Genomic DNA, 18,943 nt, shown 5'->3' on the forward strand with positions numbered 1-18,943 from the left:
ACTCCAGTACTTTGGCCGCCTCATGAGAAGAGTTGACTCATTGGAAAAAACTCTGATGCTGGGAGGGATTGGGGGCAGGAGGAGAAGGGGACGACAGAGGATGAGATGGCTGGATGGCATCACTGACTCGATGGACGTGAGTCTGAGTGAACTCTGGGAGATGGTGATGAACAGGGAGGCCTGGCGTTCTGCGATTCATGGGGTCGCAAAGAGTCGGACACGACTGAGCGACTGGACTGAACTGAACTGATTTAGGCATCTGAAGTGTTAAAAGCAAGTGAAGAAGTATAACTTAAACCAAGGATGTTCTAGTTTATTAGTTAAAAGCTCAGGCTCTGGAGTCAGATGAATTAGCTAGCTGCATGGCAAGTTACTTAGCCTCTCTTGACTTCAGTTCTCTTTTACTACCCACTTCATCCTCTTGTAAGGAATTTAGAACAGTGCCTAGTACATAGCAGGTACTCAGTATTATTCACCCCAGATCATTCTGCCTTCATGGAGGCTGCATAGCCATTGTTTCATTCACTAAACCTTTGTGTGCCCAGCACTGTGCCCATTCTTGGAGTTAGGGATGGGGATTAAAGAGACAGAGTTCTTGCCCATAGGAAGGACACAGTTTATTCTCTCATTCACCCTTGGGGAGGGGAGGGGAGGGGTGGGATATTAACTTCCCACTCGAGACTTAGCCTAAACAATGTAATTTGTGTATAGACCTTGGAGATGTTTGGAAGAAAAGCAAAGGATACTTATGAAGAGTGCTGAGAATTTTTCATATTTGAACTTTCCATTGCATTCTCTCCAGTTCCTTTTTCTATTCTTTATGTGTCTGGAGCAGCCCACATTGGCAGTGAGCTTTACTGTTCTGAGAAATAGTTCTAAGTGAATCCACAGTACTCTTTATTGAATGGTCTCTCATTGAATGCAAAGTGCTCGTTATTGAATGGTCTTTCATGCCCAGCAATAATGACTCAGAGAATAACATTGATATTAAGAGCTCAGAGAAGTTTAGTTACTACTGAAGTTACCACAGTTAATAAGCATAGTGTGAGAACCAGACTTTGAACCCAGATCTGACTGAATCTTAACCATTTGGATCTTGAGCTGCCTGGAGATCCCTGAAAGTCCTCTGGGTGACTTCCTCCTACAGGGAAGGGTAGAAGAGCACCAAGCAACATTTGCATACCTCTATTCTTTGCTTTGACTGAGAGGAGACATAGGTTACAGGGACTTTTGCATTGGCTACTGCCAAAAGGCACCCCACTCCTGTACTTTTGCCTGGAAAATCCCATGGACAGAGGAGCCTGGTCGGCTGCAGTCCATGGGGTCTCTAAGAGTCGGACACGACTGAGCGACTTCCCTTTCACTTTTCACTTTCATGCATTGGAGAAGGAAATGGCAACCCACTCCTGTGTTCTTGCCTGGAGAATCCCAGGGACGGGGGAGCCTGGTGGCTGCCGTCGATGGGGTCACACAGAGTTGGACACGACTGAAGCTTCTTAGCAGCAGCAGCTGCTGAAAGGAATGGGAGGTGGGTAGGCTGGTAGACTCTTCAGGTTGAAGGATACATGAGTGAGCATCTTAACTAACTCTTTGGCCACTGAGTGAGTGACTCAGAGTCCCAGAGTCCTGTTCCTCGGTAATGGCAGAACTAGGACCAAACCCAGGGCTTCTGAATTTTCTTCTCCTACCAGTAGGTCTTTCTCTGGAGGAGCTCATCATGCTCACATCTCACTATGCTCTTAATCCATCATTGAAGTGAAGTGAAGTGAAGTCGCTCAGTCGTGTCCGACTCTTTGCGACCCCATGGACTGTAGCCTACCAGGCTCCTCTGTCCATGGGATTTTCCAGGCAATAGTCCTGGAGTGGATTGCCATTTACTTCTCCAAATCCATTATTTCTTCCTTGTAAAGGTCCCTGAGTCTATGTCTGTTCTTTAACTGCCCACCTACGTTCCTTCCTCCTGTAGCAGAAAATGACCGTTCCCATAACCAAGACCATCCTAGACAACTTGGGGACTCTATTTGGGGAGAGGAGAACAGGGGATGAGATGTCCTAGGTAAAAAGTATTTGGGAAACTGAGTTACATGATGCTGCCACAGTCTGCTCTCCTTGGGAAAGTGGAAGGAGAACAGGGAAAAGAGCAGGGTTCTGTTTATACCAGGCTTCCTATCTTGGTGAATGGGAAAGCCAAGAGAAAAGCTGACACCAGTAGGTCATTAAGATGCCACATGTTTAGATTTCAAACACATTCCATTTATTGCTTCACAGAGGACCAGTTGACCACCCTGTGTTCCAAGCCTGGACCTCATCTGATAAATTTTTTTGAGGCAGAAGTGTCACTGGATTCTTTCATGTGTTGAAGTATAGGCAACACAGCCTCTTTTCGAAACTATGCGGACAGTTTGAACTGTGCTTTTGTGAGCCAGGCCAGAAGAATGGCATTTCAGGGACTGGTAAACTTGGGAGAAAATTTTTCATGTCTTTAGGAAAGCAGTATTTTGCTCTGAAGTCAGAGGAGGTGTGTTCTGGCAAAAGCATTGAGCACAGATCTGTTTTCTCCACATGCATCAGGCCTCAGAGGAGACATCCTAGCAGACAGCCATCTTACAGGTGTGCCATTTTACTTACGGTGGACGTGGGAAGGCAACAATAGGATTCTGTGTGCAGTGCTGTTACAAAACTGTCGTTGTCAGAATCAACAAGTATCTTGCCCACGTTTCCTTCTTCCTAAACCCCTTTGCACCAGGGTGTAAGGCTCTTAAAGACCAGGAAACACCTGAGGATGTGGTGGAAACACGCTCTGAGCCAGGGATCTGAGTTTTAGCCGTGCCCTTTCTTTTGTCTTCGCCCTGTGGCTTCAGGTCCCCAGCCTCTAGCCCTGTAGACAGTCTCTGGATTGCTTTGTTTATATCCTTGGCCAAGTAGACAGCATAGTAGAGCAGGGCCCAGAGAACAGGAACCAACTATGTGGCTTGAATTTCCACTGGCAGATGTCCGCCCGGATGTACACTGTGGGCAGGGTCAGCCTGAGTAGCAGCAAATACAATACTGTGGTTTTAGTTTCTTTGCTGAGCAGGGTTTTTTTCCCTTCCTAACTGTGCTTCTTGAGGTTAGGGACAGTGTTTTATTCATCTTCACGTCTCTCATACCTAGCCCAGTGTTCGGCACAGAGACGGTGTCCAGTCAATGACTGTGTTGCTTCTTTTGGATAAAGAAACGTTGAAAGCCACATCTTAATAGGTCTCATGTACTGTGGCCCAGAGGACATTGGAGGCTGAAGTTTATTTATTATAAACTTATTTATAAATAATAATAAACTTTTTATAAATAAGTTATAAAGCTTATTTATAAACTTACTGAAGTTTATTTAAGTTTCATATCTTAACTGTGAAATATAAAATAAACCCTTCCACCTCTATTCCCATCCACCAGTGCTGTGAATAGAATTTGGCAAAATGCTAGATGGTTACTCAGCAGTGCCCTTTCTATAGCTGTCCCTGACAAGGGACAGTGTGAATTCTAGATCCAGTCAAGATTATTAAGAGATCATCTGATAAGCAAAAAAAAAGGTCTAGCAAATAGAAACTGCATTAGGTCACCTAAGCAAGTCATTCTTAAGACTGAAGAATTTTAGTAGCAGGTTTTTTAGCCTTCTTTTGAATCACGCTGTAATTAACCTTGGAGGTTATATGTTTTAAAGGGAGGATGGACTGGCTGACCAGATGCTAATCCTAGAATACGTACTGCCTTAATTATTCCAGGAACTTTCACAGAGAAGCTGGTTTTATTTAAAATGTACAGCCAGTTACAGGATAATCATGACCGTCTTATGGGCTAAATTAGCATCAGAACATGGGGTGCTTCAGCTTGGACATCAAGCAAGGAGGACTCTGCTCTGTTTTTCTCTCTGAGAACTCTGCTCTTTACCACTTGGCTTTGTGTACTGAATCTTCTTCCCTCTTTAATATTATTTTTCTTAAATCTGCTGTTGTTGCTTGGTTTTTCTTTTTTTCTCAATGGAGTAAATATTGGTACAGACTGTTTGGTGGAGGATGGATAGGTGACCAGAAAGAGGAGGATAAGAAGAAAGTGTTAGTCACTCAGTCGTGTCTGACTCTGTGACCCCATGGACTGTAGCCCGCCAGGCTCCTCTGTGCATGGAATTCTCCAGGCAAAAATACTGGAGTGGGTTGCCATTTCCTTCTCCAAGGGATCTTCCTGACCTAGGGATTGAACCCAGGTCTCCTGCATTGTAGGCAGATTCTTTACCAACTTAGCCACCAGGGAAGCCCTATGAGAAGAAAGGTGATATTTAAAAGCTATAATTTAATGTGCTAAAATTTTGAATTTCTTTTAGGATAAGGAAACCTGCGTGGGTACCAACAATCAGAGCTACATCTGTGACACAGGACACTGCTGTGGACAGTCTCAGTGCTGCAGCTACTACTATGAACTCTGGTGTAAGTCCTTGCCTGGGGATTTCTTGGTGTCTAGCCATCTCAGTTCACCGCCTCTGCTCATTGGGAAACTGAAGGCTGGTCAGCCTTGTTCCTACTCTCTCGGTGGCAGTGTTGGCGAGCAGACTCTGCTAGGTTCTGGAAGCAATCCTTCTGTAGAGGAGGAGTGCTTCGGTGCTCTTTGGACACCATGAGCTAAAGACTGGAAAATATGGTCTGAGCCCCTCCTAAAAGGCCATGGTTAGCAGATCTGCTGCAGAAGCTTCTGAGTGGGATTCTCTTGGATGCCCTCTTCAGGGTGTGCCAAACAGTGATAGCAACTTATGCCCTCTCATGGGCCAGCCCAGCTGCCTCCCAATCTTTGCAAAGAAAGGTTTGCAGCAGTCAAGCTGCTGTGGATGCCGGGCTGCTCTCTGGATAGCTGTAATGCCATTTTCTTGTTTAAAAAGAAACAAAACACCAGGACTTCCCAATTCCTCATAGATCCTCAAGGAGCTGCCTCTGTTTCTGAGGGTCCCTCTCGGTGGGATAATCTTTCCTTAGGTCATGGCCAACAGAGCCCTCCTGGAGAGGAGGAATAGAGGTTCAGCCCCCTTTGTTCCTTCCCCAGATCGCAAACTGAAGTGTCTGGAGGCTTCTCAGTCCACCTAATCTGTTACTGTTAGCTCAAAGCCATTTTGAGTTGTCAGCTCCACCACCTTGTCACTGGCTCGGTGGAGGCCAGGACCACTTGCATCTTCTTGAGTTGTACAAGGATGGGGACATTGCCTTGGGCTTCAGGGAGTGACCTACACTTAGAGAGTTCACTGAAGCACTTTGTGCTCTGATCTTCCTGAAACTCAGATGAGACACTGGGGATACTGGACAAAGAAGGGGGGAGGATGGGAGAGTCCTGAGGGCAGAGCGTTGCCAGGTGACCAGCACTACAGTGGTTCTCAAGCTGTCCGTTGATAGAGGGGGCAGTAGATTGTTTTCCCGGAGAATTATAAGCCCCCATCACTCCCTCCATGTGGAGACAACCTTTGCCGCTTGCTTCACATCCTTGCCATCACCTCCACCTCTGCCCTTTTCCCCCTTCTCCTTTCTGATCTCCCCATTCACCCCACATCAGGTGTATGTCAGAAAGCAGCTAGAACAGCTGTTGTTTAAAATGGAAAGGAAATTAGACTCTTGGCTGGGAAGCTTCTCCCTCTGGATGCAAACGATCTTGTAGCCAGTGGGAGTGGTTCCTACAAAAAAGACGTCTCCTCACCCTCGTACTTCCCTTTTGATGACTGGCTCTTCTGCCTCTCTGAGGAATTCTGGGGTGATTAAGGGCAGACTCCTTCCCAAGGAGAGGACAGAGTTCAAAATGTCCCCATCAGTCCTCCAAGTACATAAGCAGCAGCAGCAGCACAGGCAGACCTGGAGTTGTTGGTGCTATTTTAGAAGGGGTGGGGCTGAGGGACTCACTGGAGAAACACAAAGTGCCAGGCAGGTGGACAGACTGTTTAAATGTTTTAAAACGCAGATAACCACAGGGTTCAAATTCTCCCTCTCACCCCTTATTAAAACAAAAGTCAAAGCTGGGCTGCCAAAAAGCCACTGAACTGCGGTTTGTTTTTCTGGGGCCCGGCCCAGGCGGCGTCAGTTGCAGAAAGGATGGAGTTGCTAATGGCCCCCATCTCAGATTGACAGAGCCTCCTGAGGTGTTGGCGGAATAGACTCAGTAGCCACCAGAGTTGGGTCATTAATGCCAAGGCTGGAGGTGGGGTGATGGGGACAGGGAGATGCGAGACACAGGTGTCAGGGAGGCAGGTGGTCTGGGAACCAGGCACTTCACCCCCCGGGCCTAAGGAAAGCCAGGGGAAGAGCTGCACAGTGGCTAATCACTTCTCCAGTCGTGGTTAGCTGGGGAAAGAAGGAGGCCAGACAGAGACCAGTCTGGCCGGGGAGGAAAGATTCACCCCTGTACAACTTGGCTGTTGCTTGCCAAGTTCTCAAGAGACAGAGACTAAAAGCCCAACTTCCTCTTTGTGCCCAGAAATGGCTTTTTGGTCAGAAGATGCCCAGTGAGCGTTCCACCTCTCTCCGGAATTCTTGGTTTTTCTCCTTGAGGGCCTGGCCTCGGCCAGATGTGAAGAGGAGGGAGGTCAAGTGTAGGAATGAGCCCTTTCAGTTCTCATCAGAACTGTGCTTCTGGTCACTTTGAACCCTATTCTCTCTAATTGCCTCTGAACTCTGCCTGAAAATAATGGGCTTTGGGTTATTCTTTTTTCTTTTTCCTTTGGAAGGAAAAGATCTCAGCCAGGAAACCCTTGGCAGAGTTTTTGTCAGACAAAGTACCTTTTTAACCATAGTTGCCTACTGGGAAGGCCTCGGGGAAAAATAAATGCCATTTCCATCAACCCTCATACCACCGCTAAGCCAAATTTTCCTGTGTGCTGAGGACTGGCACACACACACATGAGAGCCCACTTTGCACAGACACACAAGCACATCATAAACACACAGAGACCTAAACTTCAACCAGCACCCTTTCTCCACTGTCTCTTTAATCTCTCTTAACATAGGCCATTGTCATTAGTGGGTCTGCATCAGTTCAGGAGTGAAAGTCCTGTTTTACCACCGCCATGTTTGAGGCTTTAAGACCTGGCCTTATCATCCCATGCGTTTTTATGGCTCTTGTACTTTCAATCATCATTCAATCGTTTATTCAGCAAACTCTTATTCCAGTGGTTTCAGACTTTGTCAAGTGTCTGTGTTTCCTGAAGGGCTTATTAAAGCATGGATTTCTGGGCCCAAGTCCTAGAGTTTTTGATTCAGTAGGTCTGAGGTAGACCTGAGAGTTTGCAATTCTAACCAAGTTTCTGCTGGATGAGGTGGCCTCCTCTGTGTTAAAATGTGTAGGGAGACAGAATCCTTGCCATCAAGAAGGGAGTCTCTAAGCAGAGAGAGGAAATAATACAACATGCCTCACTACTAATGCAAAGTAGAAAGTGGAGTGTGTGTGCCAGGACCACTGGGTATGTGCTAGGAGAATTTACTTTCGCTGGACAGAATTCAGGCAGGCTGCATGGAGGTGGTGGCATTTGAAGTAGGCCTTAAAGAAAGGGTGGATAGGATTTAAACACATGGAGAAGGATAAGATGACTTCTCAGGCAGAGGAACGCCAAACACCATAGGTCAAGGCTTCATGGGAAAGAAGAGAGCATGCATCACGTTAACCTTTTCCCTGGGATCGTGGGGTTCACTCAGGGGAAATGAGGGTGCTGGTGTGCATAAAACTCTGCTGTGGGCTGGGCACCCAGTAAAGCGCACACATGTCAGCTCAGCCTGCTCTAAGGACAATCCTGCCAGATATGCATAGCCCATTTCTCAGGATCTGGGATGTTCAGTCACCAGTCAGTCAGTTGTAGTTGAGTCGTGAGGTTAGTGTGCCTCACACAAAGCTACCCCCTTCCAGAACTCTTAAGTGCCAAGCCAGAGGGTGGTGGGCCCAGATTGTGGAGGGTCTCGAATGTTGAGGTTTGAGAACTCTGCATGTGGACATTAACTCAATTATCCTCACAATGACCAAGTAGGTAGAAACTGTTATTCTCCCCATTTTACAGATGAGGGAAGTCAAGACAAAATGACCAGGGTCACAAAGCTAGAATATGAAACTTGTCCAGTCTTTCTGATGAAGTTGCAAGTCCTCTGAAGTCTTCATTTCCCAAATTCAGGCCTTGTCCACAGTGGAAAGAGCTGTCAAGGGCTAAGGAGGATACCCACCATCCTATGGGGTAGGAGGAAAGCTAGTAGACAGTATACTTTGGCTTCCTAATGAGGAATTTCCTGCCAGTTGGGGAGTGGTGTTTTCCCAAGTTTATAGTGAACTCTGGGGGCACATGACTCAGTTCCTACATTGGACTGTGATTGTTTTTAAAAACATGTTTTCCATTTTGCTTAGCATGACAAGCGTGCCCCACAGTGAGGTCACAGCTTTCAAAGGTCATTGGGGAATGTAATCTGTGGGTAGATGTGTGTTTGGGGAGGAGGGCATGCTTCTGTCTTTCTCTGTATGGCTCTTTCTTTTAGGTTTTCCTTTTAAAAACTTTCCTCCTTGTTTGTGAAAACTAGTGAAAAGATCAAAAGTTTGCACAGCTCCATAGGGACTAGTCTAGATGGTCCCCCTTTTAAAGATGTGGGGACGTGGCTTTGACTAGAATCCTGTAGGATCTGTTGTGTGAGGGCCAGACAAGAATGCCTTCTGTCTTCCCACATTAACTCCATCAAGTGGGACCAGTCCTTAGGGGGCTTTTCTGGACCTGTGCTAATGCCCCATTACTCCACTTGGCCCCTTCTGCTCCCACATAAGTTTTCCCCTAGTTTTGATCCATACTGTCACTTTGTGATACTGTATTAGAAATGCAGAAATTGGAACTCAGTTTGAGACTTTATATAATATCATACAAATGGTACATAGTAGGGAGAGTTTTTCTACCCATGCTACCACAAGAAAAGAAGCAACTGATGGAATTTCAGTAGACATACGAGTTTTCTGGTGCTGTTAGATATGACTGCAGTAAGGTAACCCTTTGCCAAAGGGTTACAAATGCCTCTACTTGTCTCATTTCTTCCCCCAATCTCCTTCCACCCTGCCTCATTTTTCCTTTAAAAAAAATAAAAAAGACAAGACCTCTTTTTCTATTATACTTCTAGTTCAGTGGAACTTAGGCTTTTTCTGGAACAAGGATTCTCTTAGAATCTGATGAACATTTGCAATCTTCTCTTCCAGAAGAGCCTATAAAGGATCAGTCTGGATCGGCTAGAGGTTATGCTCCGTAATAAACAAGTCCAAACTCCTGGAGGTCCTAAAACAACAGGTTTATTGCTCACACTCTGTCCATCGCAGATTGGACGGGAGCTTTGTTCCTACTTCTTTACCCTCTGGGGCCAGACTGACCCTGAAGTCAGTCTAGAATGTTATGACTTGCTATAGCAGAAGGGAATCTAACGGAAGGTCTCACATTAGCAAGAAATGTTCTGGCCTCTTAGTGACATCTGTCACTTCCAGTCTCAATTTGTTAGTTAGAAGTAGCCCCAAAATGTCACCTAATCATAATGGGGCCAGGAAATTCAAGCCTACCCACATGCCAAGAAGGGGGAGAACCAGAAATATTTGGCCATCATGAAAACCATGAAAAAAATCTCTGCTGTAATAGCTAAGAAGTTTTGCCTTAGATCATATATAGTGCAGCATTAAGGTTTCAAGTTAATTTACCTTTAGGTAAGAAGCAATTGGAAAAGTGACAGGAGGTAAAAAGTAGAGTTAGGTGCTGATTATCTCATGGGATAATGTACTTTTAAAATTATCAGGTAACACAGAAGCATAAAGGATTGTGATATGATGCTGGGCAAGTTAATGTAGGTAATATAAAAAAGTGGTTAGCCCAGAATCTTTTAGACTTGACTCTAAAATATTCCCTGGTGGCTCAGAGGGTAAAGCGTCTACCTGCAATGTGGGAGACCTGGGTTCAATCCCTGGATTGGGAAGATCCCCTGAAGAAGGAAATGGCAACTCACTCTAATACTCTTGCCTGGAGAATCCAATGGACGGAGGAACCTGGTAGGCTACAGTCCACAGGGTCACAAAGAGTCAGACACGACTGAGCAACTTCACTTTCTTTCTTTCTTTTTCTAAAATGTTCTCAGAGAAAGGCTCTTCAGCAGAGTGCATTTTGCTTGCTTATGCCGCCTCCCTTGGGTGTGACCTAACCCTGCAAGGCTGGGAGCTGACCGGACCGTAGAGGCAGGAGATGTTACAGGGCAGCAGTGGGAAGCCAGTTCACTCCCAGAGCTCCTTTCTGGCCTCAAAACCCCTCCCTGAGGGCTCCACTAACAGTATCCAGTCTCCGGTCAACCAGTATTGAAAGGAGGAAAGTGTTTAAGTTAGATTAAGCAAATGTCTGCTGTGACTCTGGGAAGGACCACGAGGGAGACTTCGGACTTAAACTTAACTTCTGTGTTCTCTGGTTAGGAATGGGGTTTTTCTGTCTGCTGATGGGAAAAGGGGAAAAGATCCTCTCCTCATTGTCCTCCGCCTGTTCTGTCACCAGACCTCAGCAGAAGTTTCTGTTGAACTGTGACATGTGCTAAAAGCAGCAAGGTGCAGCAAGTGGTGTTGCCAGCCTGCCAGGGCTGGAAGGCAGTACTGCTGCCCTGTCTTACCCTGTAGGGGTGGCTCTGTGGGTAGACTGAGAGAGGACACCCCTGGGGGGCAGACAGAAACACCCTGGGTGTTGCCAGAGGCCACACCCTAGATTTCAATGGGCTCTTTCAATTTATTGTGTTCTGGTACAAAAAGGAGAAAAAAATCAGGGATTTATTCATTTGTAATTGTTTACCAAGAGAGAGAAGCTTTTTTTTTTTTTTTAATATTCATTCTGATAAGAGTTATAGAAATACTTAACATGTTCTAAACACAAACTTATAGTTACAGAGCAGATGATTAAAAATAATATGTAACATTTATAATGGAAAAAATTGAAGTTCCTCAGAAATAGCAAATGAAAAATAATCTAGTCTCATTTAATAAAAACTCACCTTAAAATTACTCCTCAGATTTAATTGAGAAAAAGTATTTTTTTCCCAAAGAAGTACACGTTCATCTTAGAAAATGCAGGAATTGCAGATAAGCAAAAAGTAAGAACTGGTAACAGAAAATCCTGTTGTCCAGGAATAATCTCATGATTAACTTCCTTATCATCCCTCTGGATATTTATACTTTTTTTAAGCAAAAGTTGGGGTTATATTTTATGCTGTTTTGTAATTGCTTTTTTTTCTATTTAGTATTTGAAACATCTTATTATGTAAAAAATAGTATTCTGTGGATAATTTTTTAAATGATTCATATCATTTCATTGTATGAAGACATTCCCAGAGGAATTTTTAAGCCTATTCAGAAATGTATTCATTTTTTTTAAGCCAGAAAAAATAAAAATTAGTCACAGATATTTTTAAGTTTTAACTTACTTTGTTTCTAGTTTTATAATTTGAAAGAAGAAAATAAAAATTGGGATAAAATTTCTTCTCATAATCCCACAACTTAAAGATGTCACTATTTTTGTGTTTTTATTTCCAATCTTTTTTTCCCCTCTAATCTGCATTTATTTTTTAAAGCAAAATTCCTCATTTATTAAACAAATTAGAAGCCTTTTCTGTATACATGTGAAGATTGGAGAGGGGTTCTTATATTAGGGTTTGCCAGGATTCTCTAAATATGATCAAAGAGAACATCAGTGGGAAATGAGAAGAAACAGTCCACCTGGGGAAAGGAGAGCTATGGGCTTCTCCCCTGCTCCTCTACTCCTCTCTGGAGCCAGGAGGAAGAAAGGGAGACCACTGATGCTTCCCAGTCTAAGCCAGCTGCAGGCAAAGCGAGGTAGGGGAGTGGATTGTTAGTGATGATGTGAGATGGAATTGTACCAGCTCATGTCAAGAGCAGAGGAAGTTGTTTATACTCTCCAGGGAAGTAATGGGCTGAGGCAATTAGAATTTTTCCACTTCTAACTTCCGTGACTCCTGTATGATGGAGGCAAAGTGGTAGAGGAAAAAACTTTTATCAGGCAGTCCCTCCGGGGTCCTCTGCAACTGCTTTCTGCTGAGTTGTGGGGATTCTGAGGGGCTCTTCATTCTTGGTGGGGAGCCTGGGAGCCATCCTTGTGGGCCAGGGCTGGGGAGGGGAGATGGGCACCAAGAGAGGCTGAAGCATTTTCTCAGATCTCTTAAGAGAGGAAGGGCACATTGTCCTGAAAGGTAAGCATACTTAATGCCCACCAGACCAAAAATATAGGAGAACCTGGGGTGCTAGACGAACACCTCAGCACTCCTCCCCCCTCCCAAGAGCCTGGAGGCACCCCGGAGTGAGTAACCTCTTTTAGGGTCACTTTTCTTAACATTCTTGCCCTCTTCCATCCCACATATCTTTCACTCTGGTACAAACATTTATGAAAATTGAATACAGGTTCTGAATGCAACTGCCGGGCAAGGCTCAGCAGTACTAGCTTCGGCTAGGTGCGCACCGTCCCAGAGTCGCCCTGTGCAGTGAGCAGCCCCTCCAGCTGGTGTCCCACTGGCATTCACGGTGTGCCTGCCCCTCTCTGTCTTTCCTTCCCTCCCAGGGTTCTGGCTCGTGTGGACCATCATCATCATCCTGAGCTGCTGCTGTGTCTGCCACCACCGCCGAGCCAAGCATCGACTTCAGGCCCAGCAGCGGCAGCATGAAATCAACCTGATCGCCTACCGGGAAGCCCATAATTACTCAGCGCTGCCATTTTATTTCAGTACGTACTCCAGAAGCCACCAAACCCACTGTCAGAGGGAGCGGGAGGGTGGGGGGTATGACACATAGCCTGTGGGCCTCAGGGCTTGGCCTCTTTGTGCCTAAAGCAGGGTCTCAGAAGTGGGAACAAGAGGGTGTGCACCTTGAGCACGGAGAGGCCAGGGCTGTGGATGTAGCCCCTGGGCTGCTCCATTCCACACTGGCTGGGTTCTCACTGCATCTCTGCTCCTTTAGATTTTTGTTAGGCATGTTGTTGAATGGTGTATGATGTGAATGAATTGAGATTTTGAGGTCAGTGGGCTTGAAATCTCTCCATTTTGCTTCCTGCCATGTGATATGCCTAAGCAGAGGCTGCCATAAAAAGGGCAGGAATGGGAGGTGATATTGGGATTTCCTGAGAACCAAGAAACTCAATGATTCACTGAAGGGCACACTCACCTGACTTCCCTGGGGTTCCTTCCACTGATCTCTCAAAGGATTGGTGGAGGCCCAGTGGTACAGCCTGTCCAAAGGCATTCTGCAGTGTGTTCCACAGAATAAAATAGTTGTGAATTTAGAATTCCTCATCTAGAAGAATTAAGTGCTTAGCACAGTGGCCGGTGTATAGTAAGTGCTCAATAAATGCTAGCAATCACTGTTATAATTAGATCATCTGTGTCTCAAAACAGAAGATTACTCACCTGCCATATTCCTAATAAGCCTTGATGACAGGTCCCTCATCCTGCATTGGTAAGCCACCTGCTATTGGTCTGAAGCAGGATGAGGTTTACTGTGTCTTTCCAGCCGTACCAGGGTGAGAGGCAACACAGATTTCCAGCCTCCCAGAGAAAGGCTCTCTTCATGATAAACATCTGGAAAATCGGGGAAGTGGGTGCAAAGTGGGAGAAAGAAGTGTCAGGATGTTTTAAGTTAGGGCCCCTAACCCCAAGGCCTATGGGATACAGATGGCAGACACAATCTGAGCCAGAAACATGAGACCCGGGTGCATGTAGAAACAGGTCCCTTCCAGACAGAACTCTCTTGACCGTTCACCACATTTGCTGAACCTCTTCTTTAACTCCAGATGAGCAAAAGTCCTTGCCTGTGAAACAGCTTTAGGAGCTCTCAGATTTCAAGAAGCTAACACAGGTTACTCTTAGTCTGTCCCTCTTTCTCTGCAAAGTCGCTCACGGCCCTTTGTCCTGCCTGCACCTGAGAGTTGTCACTTACTGGGTATGCTGCAGGTGGGATGAGATACCTGTTTAGTGTGAGCCTGCAGTCTGTCCTGTAACAGTTGCCAGTGCAGTAATTTCTCCTCCCTACCTCCCCATTTTAGGGTTTTTGCCAAACTATTTACTACCTCCTTATGAGGAAGTGGTGAACCGACCTCCAACTCCTCCCCCACCATACAGTGCCTTCCAGCTCCAGCAGCAGCAGCAGCAGCAGCAGCAGCTGCCTGCACAGTGTGGCTCTGCAGGCAGCAGCCCCCCAGGCACCGACCCCACCAGGGGCTCCCAGGGGCCTCAGAGCAGCCCCTTGTCCGGGCCCAGCAGAAGTAGCACGCGACCCCCAAGCGTCACTGACCCTGAGCCCTCTGACGTGCCAGCAGACCCAGCAGCCACCAAAACCTCTGGCATGGAGCCCAGCGGCTCTGTGGCTGGCCTGGGGGAGGTGGACCCCACGGCCTTCCTGGACAAGGATTCCGAATGTAAGGAGGAGCTTCTGAAAGAGTACAGCTCCGAGCAGGGCAGTGGCCTCCCTGACAACAAAGACAAGACACCCGGCAGACACCGCCGCTTCACGGGTGACTCAGGCATCGAGGTGTGTGTGTGCAACCGGGGCCACCATGACGATGACCTCAAAGAGTTCAATGCGCTCATCGACGATGCTCTGGACGGGCCCCTGGACTTCTGCGACAGCTGCAACGTGCGGCCACCTGGCGACGAGGAGGAAGGTCTCTGCCAGCCCTCCGAGGAGCAGGCCCGGGAGCCCGGGCATCCACACCTGCCAAGGCCGCCTGCCTGCCTACTGCTGAACACCATCAACGAGCAGGACTCCCCAAACTCCCAGAGTAGCAGCTCCCCCAGCTAGAGCAGGTCCTGGGTATACCTGAGAACTTGGCGATGCAACCAGGGTAGGGGAAAACCATGCGAGAAGCATTAAGTAACTGTGTTCCTTTCCCCGCACCCCCTGCTCCTGCATTTTCCTGCATCTCCAGGTACAGTTTGGGGTGTGGGTGGCTTGCCCCCTACAGAAGCACGGTGCCGTGGAGGGCTGAGAAGTTATCCTATGACTCATTCCTCATACCCACCCCATTCCCCTTTACCTCTTTTAAAGTCACATCTCACTACCTGCTTGGGTCAGGGAGATGTGTGTTCAGAAGCCCCCAAGGAGGGAATGAGACCGTGCCCTGAGGTGACTCTTGGTGATGGAATGGATGTGCTTTCCGGTGTTAGTTTATGAGAACCTCGCTGCATCTCTGTCCAGAGGAGGTGGCTAGTCTCAGCCCTGGATGAAGAAGGAAGCTCACAGAGGCCCAGGGATTGTCGCCCCTTGCTGCCAGCATCTGTGGAGCCAGAATTGTGTTCTGCTGTGGTGGGGAGGAGAGTTGACTGGCAGTTGTGTGGTGGGTTGGTGAGGGACTTGTGCTCTCAAATTCCAGGTGACGAGCTCACGGTGCCAGGGTGTCCTGGAGGGGCCCCTCCCTTTTCAGCAGGATCTGGCTGGCTGCAGGCTGGTTCCAGGCTGGAAGATTATATACCTGCCTTTTGTTTTGTTTTGTTTTTTAAAGAAAAAAACAACAACAAAAGCAAGCTGAAAACAAGAACTTGACCAATGGGCAGGCAAGAATTCTGTTATGGAAAAGGGAAGTTTATGTCTTTTTCTCAACTTGGCCTTCAAAGAGCCTGGCTATAGTTGAGCCAGGAGATACATAATGTGCAGGCTTGGGTGGGGGCTGTCTCTGGAACTCCTGTGGATGAGCAGGAGGCCCTGCAGTGTGGCAGCGGACGGAGGTGCAACTTCCCATTGTCTCTGCCCTTTGATCTGCACCCATGGGTGACCAGTGCCCTCCCCCCGTCCCAGACACACGTCTATGGGCCTGCACATCTCACTGTTCTCGACGAACAAATGAGGCTGTGGGTCCTGAGAAAGGGCAGGCCCACAGTCTGGCTCTCACACAGTATTTTCTCTTGATTCTGAATTAAGTTGTTTTGTTTATTTGTTTGTTTTTTCAAACTGACCACTTGGAAAAAAATGCCTTGGTTATCTGTGGTTTTCATGCCCTTTGCCTGCTCCGCAGCACCCCTTGAGTGGGGTATCTAATTTTTGTAGCCTATGTAGAGAGTCTCAGTGGCCCATATAGGAGGGTGTAGGCAGCCCTTCTGAAGGACCACAGGATCCTTAATTCCTGTAGTTTTGCTTCAGAAACCAGGTGAGTTTTGATAGGAATAATCTGAATGGAGAAAGCAAACTGCCGAAACTAACATTCCCTGCCCAGCCCTGTTCACATGAAGAGCTTGGTTCTTCCCCGACTCTTGAATAATGATATTCAGAGTAGGCATTGATGTTTTGGTTAAGAAAGGAAGGCATATATCTGTATATATATGAATACACACGTATCTATGTGTATGTGTATATATATGTATATGTATATAAACACATACACACAAAATAGACAAAGCTGAGGCTGTGAGGTGAACAAGTGTCTGCATTTGGAGTCCACAAAACCAAAATCCATGTTGAACAAGTGCAGTCTGTATACGATGACTTTTCCAGTAACCTGTGTGTCTGTCCATTGTGTGTGAGCCCCCAGCCCTGTTTTCCTGTGAATATACTTTGAGCGGCAGCCACTCTGTTCACATTACCCATGCGTTCGGAGCAGGCGCGGCCCTCTCAAGGTAATTTATTTTACGCATTTACTGTTTACTGAGCAAATGTCTGACTGTGCACTTGGGTGTCAGCAGTGCTGTTGACGGCAGTCCCCACGTTTGCCAGAGATACTGTGCTCCAAGTAGAGGTTTTACTCTACCCCTCACTGCAATTTGCACATTGCTCCATGGACACGCGGAGGCCTGTGTCCTGTTCCCTGTAAGCGGAAAGCGCTCTGAACCTGTCCGCTTTCCCCAGCTGCTCCCAGCCCTCGGCATCGGCCCCCAGGAGGGTCCCAACCCCCTCGGAACAGAGGGCCAAGGTGGAACCTCAGACAGAAGCTTGACTGGATCTTCACGGTCCAGCTCAGACTGGCTTTGGCCCAGGCATCGGCCCTACCCAGAATTGCCAGGAGGCTTTGATGGCCACCACAGTGCCCTAGGGCTTACCTCCCTCTGCTGAGGGTCCAGCACATGGCTGATGTGTGGCCAGAGCAGGCAGGAGTGTGCCTGCAGCCCCCCTCAGATGCCTTTCCTGACGCCTTTTTTTTTAATCCCACACAACTCACTGAAGTGTCTCAAAGGCTATCAAGTTTTACCAAAATGAACCCTGTTTGAGTTAACTGGTTAAAGGGGTGGATTCTGGCCCTCTGAAGATTCCTTCTCCAGTCAGAGTGGGGAACTGGTCTGCAGGTTTACTGTTGGCTTCACTGCAGTGTCTGACCCTAAAGGCATGAGAAGAAAACGAAAATGCGGCGGGTGGAGCTGGACTCGAGTCCAGTGTCACTGCCTGGCCCCTGCTACATGAGGCTGCCCTGCACATGGAAGCACGGGAGTAGGGAGCTGAAGGACCCTTGAGGGGCCGGGAAGATTTGAGGGAGCCTGGTGTTCCAGGCAAATGAGAAGAAAGGGATGGGTCAAGGGTTTGGTGCTACAGTCGGAAGATTTGCAATTGCTAACACATTCCTGTGTGAGGCACATCACCCTTTGTCAGTTATTGTGAATATGTGTATTTTAAGCAATAAGATTCAGCTGGTCAGACTTTTCTGGGCAGTCTTGGTGACACATTTCCTGTGCTGTGATTGTTCTGAAGACAGAGTGGCTCTAACCACTGTGAGAAGCCCAAATAAAATCCATCCCCAAAACCTGATTATGCTTTTTCCTTGCAATGCTTGTTCCTTTTCCCTCCTCCCCTTGAGATTCCTCACCTTCTCCACATAGAGGCTAAGAGACATCACAGCCGCCAGGACAGGCACTTGTGCTGAGGGCACTTTCTGTCCTGAGGACTTCCCCTCAAACCGCTTGCTCTGCCAAGAGGATATTTCTGAGTTCTTCATAAAGTCCCACAAACAGGTTAAAAGCAAACCCCTCCAAAAGCAAAAACACATTTTGTTAGAGACTCCGTAGCTAAGACATTTAAAGGAAGCGAGCCCTTCTGGGGAACTCTTGTATTGGTACAGTAGAGTTGTGGGTGGGTGCTTGGCCTCGGAATTTAATACACACAAAAATGCAACATGGAGCCCCTATTTTGTGCTCAGCACTGTGCTGGGTCCTGGGGAGAATGTGAAAGAAATGTGTAAGACAAGGCCCCTCTTTCTGAAAGTTCAGTTACAGTGGAGAGGACGAAGCAAACTCATGTGAAATAGCTAACCAGCAATGTGAGGGCGGTTGAGAGGAAGTGGGCACTACAGGTTCAGAGAAGCTTGAGGAGCATGGTGGGTAGTGTAGGGCTTGCCTTCCAGGCAGGGACCAGAGGACTGATTTTCAGGTGGCTGGGAGCCACTGGTGTGCTGACATCTGCCATCATGGGCCCATGAGCCTTCCTTCAGACTTACTGTCACTTTCCCCTCTGCCTAAGACTGTCCTCTTAGCACTTTGAGTCAGTGGTATTAAAGTCCCTTCTCCAGGACTGGGAAGGAACAGCTTCTGCCTCTACCCAGATGGGAGGAACACCCCGACCCAGCGAGACTTCTCTGGGCCACATGCAGGTGGGCAAAGCAGGATGATGAGTACCCACAGAACCCTCCCTTGAGGCCTTGCCTCCCCAGGTGGGGTGATGGGCCAGTAGGATATGCTGGCAGAGAGCGTTGTCTTCTCTAGCCCCTGGGTTTGCCCAGCACTCAGCCGTGTGGTTTCTGAGAGTCCAGTAAAGCCCATGCTCCCGACCCCATCTGACCCTGGGCCAGAGGATGCTACCCTGGCCCTTCAGTGACTCTGGTGGGATGGTTGCCGCCTAGTTCCTTCTAAACTGCTGGGCTCCTCTAGGTAACCCCAGGGGAGCCATTTAGCATCTAGGGACAGTTACATTCTGAAGGCACAGGAAGGAAGTGGCA

The 18,943-nt window shown here is 47.4% G+C and overlaps 1 protein-coding gene across 1 annotated transcript in view; it reads left to right on the forward strand.

The window, feature by feature from the left end:
* WBP1L (WW domain binding protein 1 like) overlaps nucleotides 1–17,737 on the forward strand; it is a 59,632-nt gene extending 41,895 nt beyond the window's left edge. The window contains exons 2-4 of the mRNA XM_068961405.1: nucleotides 4,358–4,460; nucleotides 12,602–12,763; nucleotides 14,078–17,737. Of these exons, the coding sequence (XP_068817506.1) occupies nucleotides 4,358–4,460; nucleotides 12,602–12,763; nucleotides 14,078–14,832 (1,020 nt within the window). The 3' untranslated portion in view covers nucleotides 14,833–17,737. The remainder of the gene's footprint in view (nucleotides 1–4,357; nucleotides 4,461–12,601; nucleotides 12,764–14,077) is intronic.
* The last annotated feature ends 1,206 nt before the right edge of the window (nucleotides 17,738–18,943 follow it).

This window comes from Capricornis sumatraensis, chromosome 23 (assembly GCF_032405125.1).
Source record: "Capricornis sumatraensis isolate serow.1 chromosome 23, serow.2, whole genome shotgun sequence".
In the NCBI taxonomy this organism is placed as follows: Eukaryota; Metazoa; Chordata; class Mammalia; order Artiodactyla; family Bovidae; genus Capricornis; species Capricornis sumatraensis.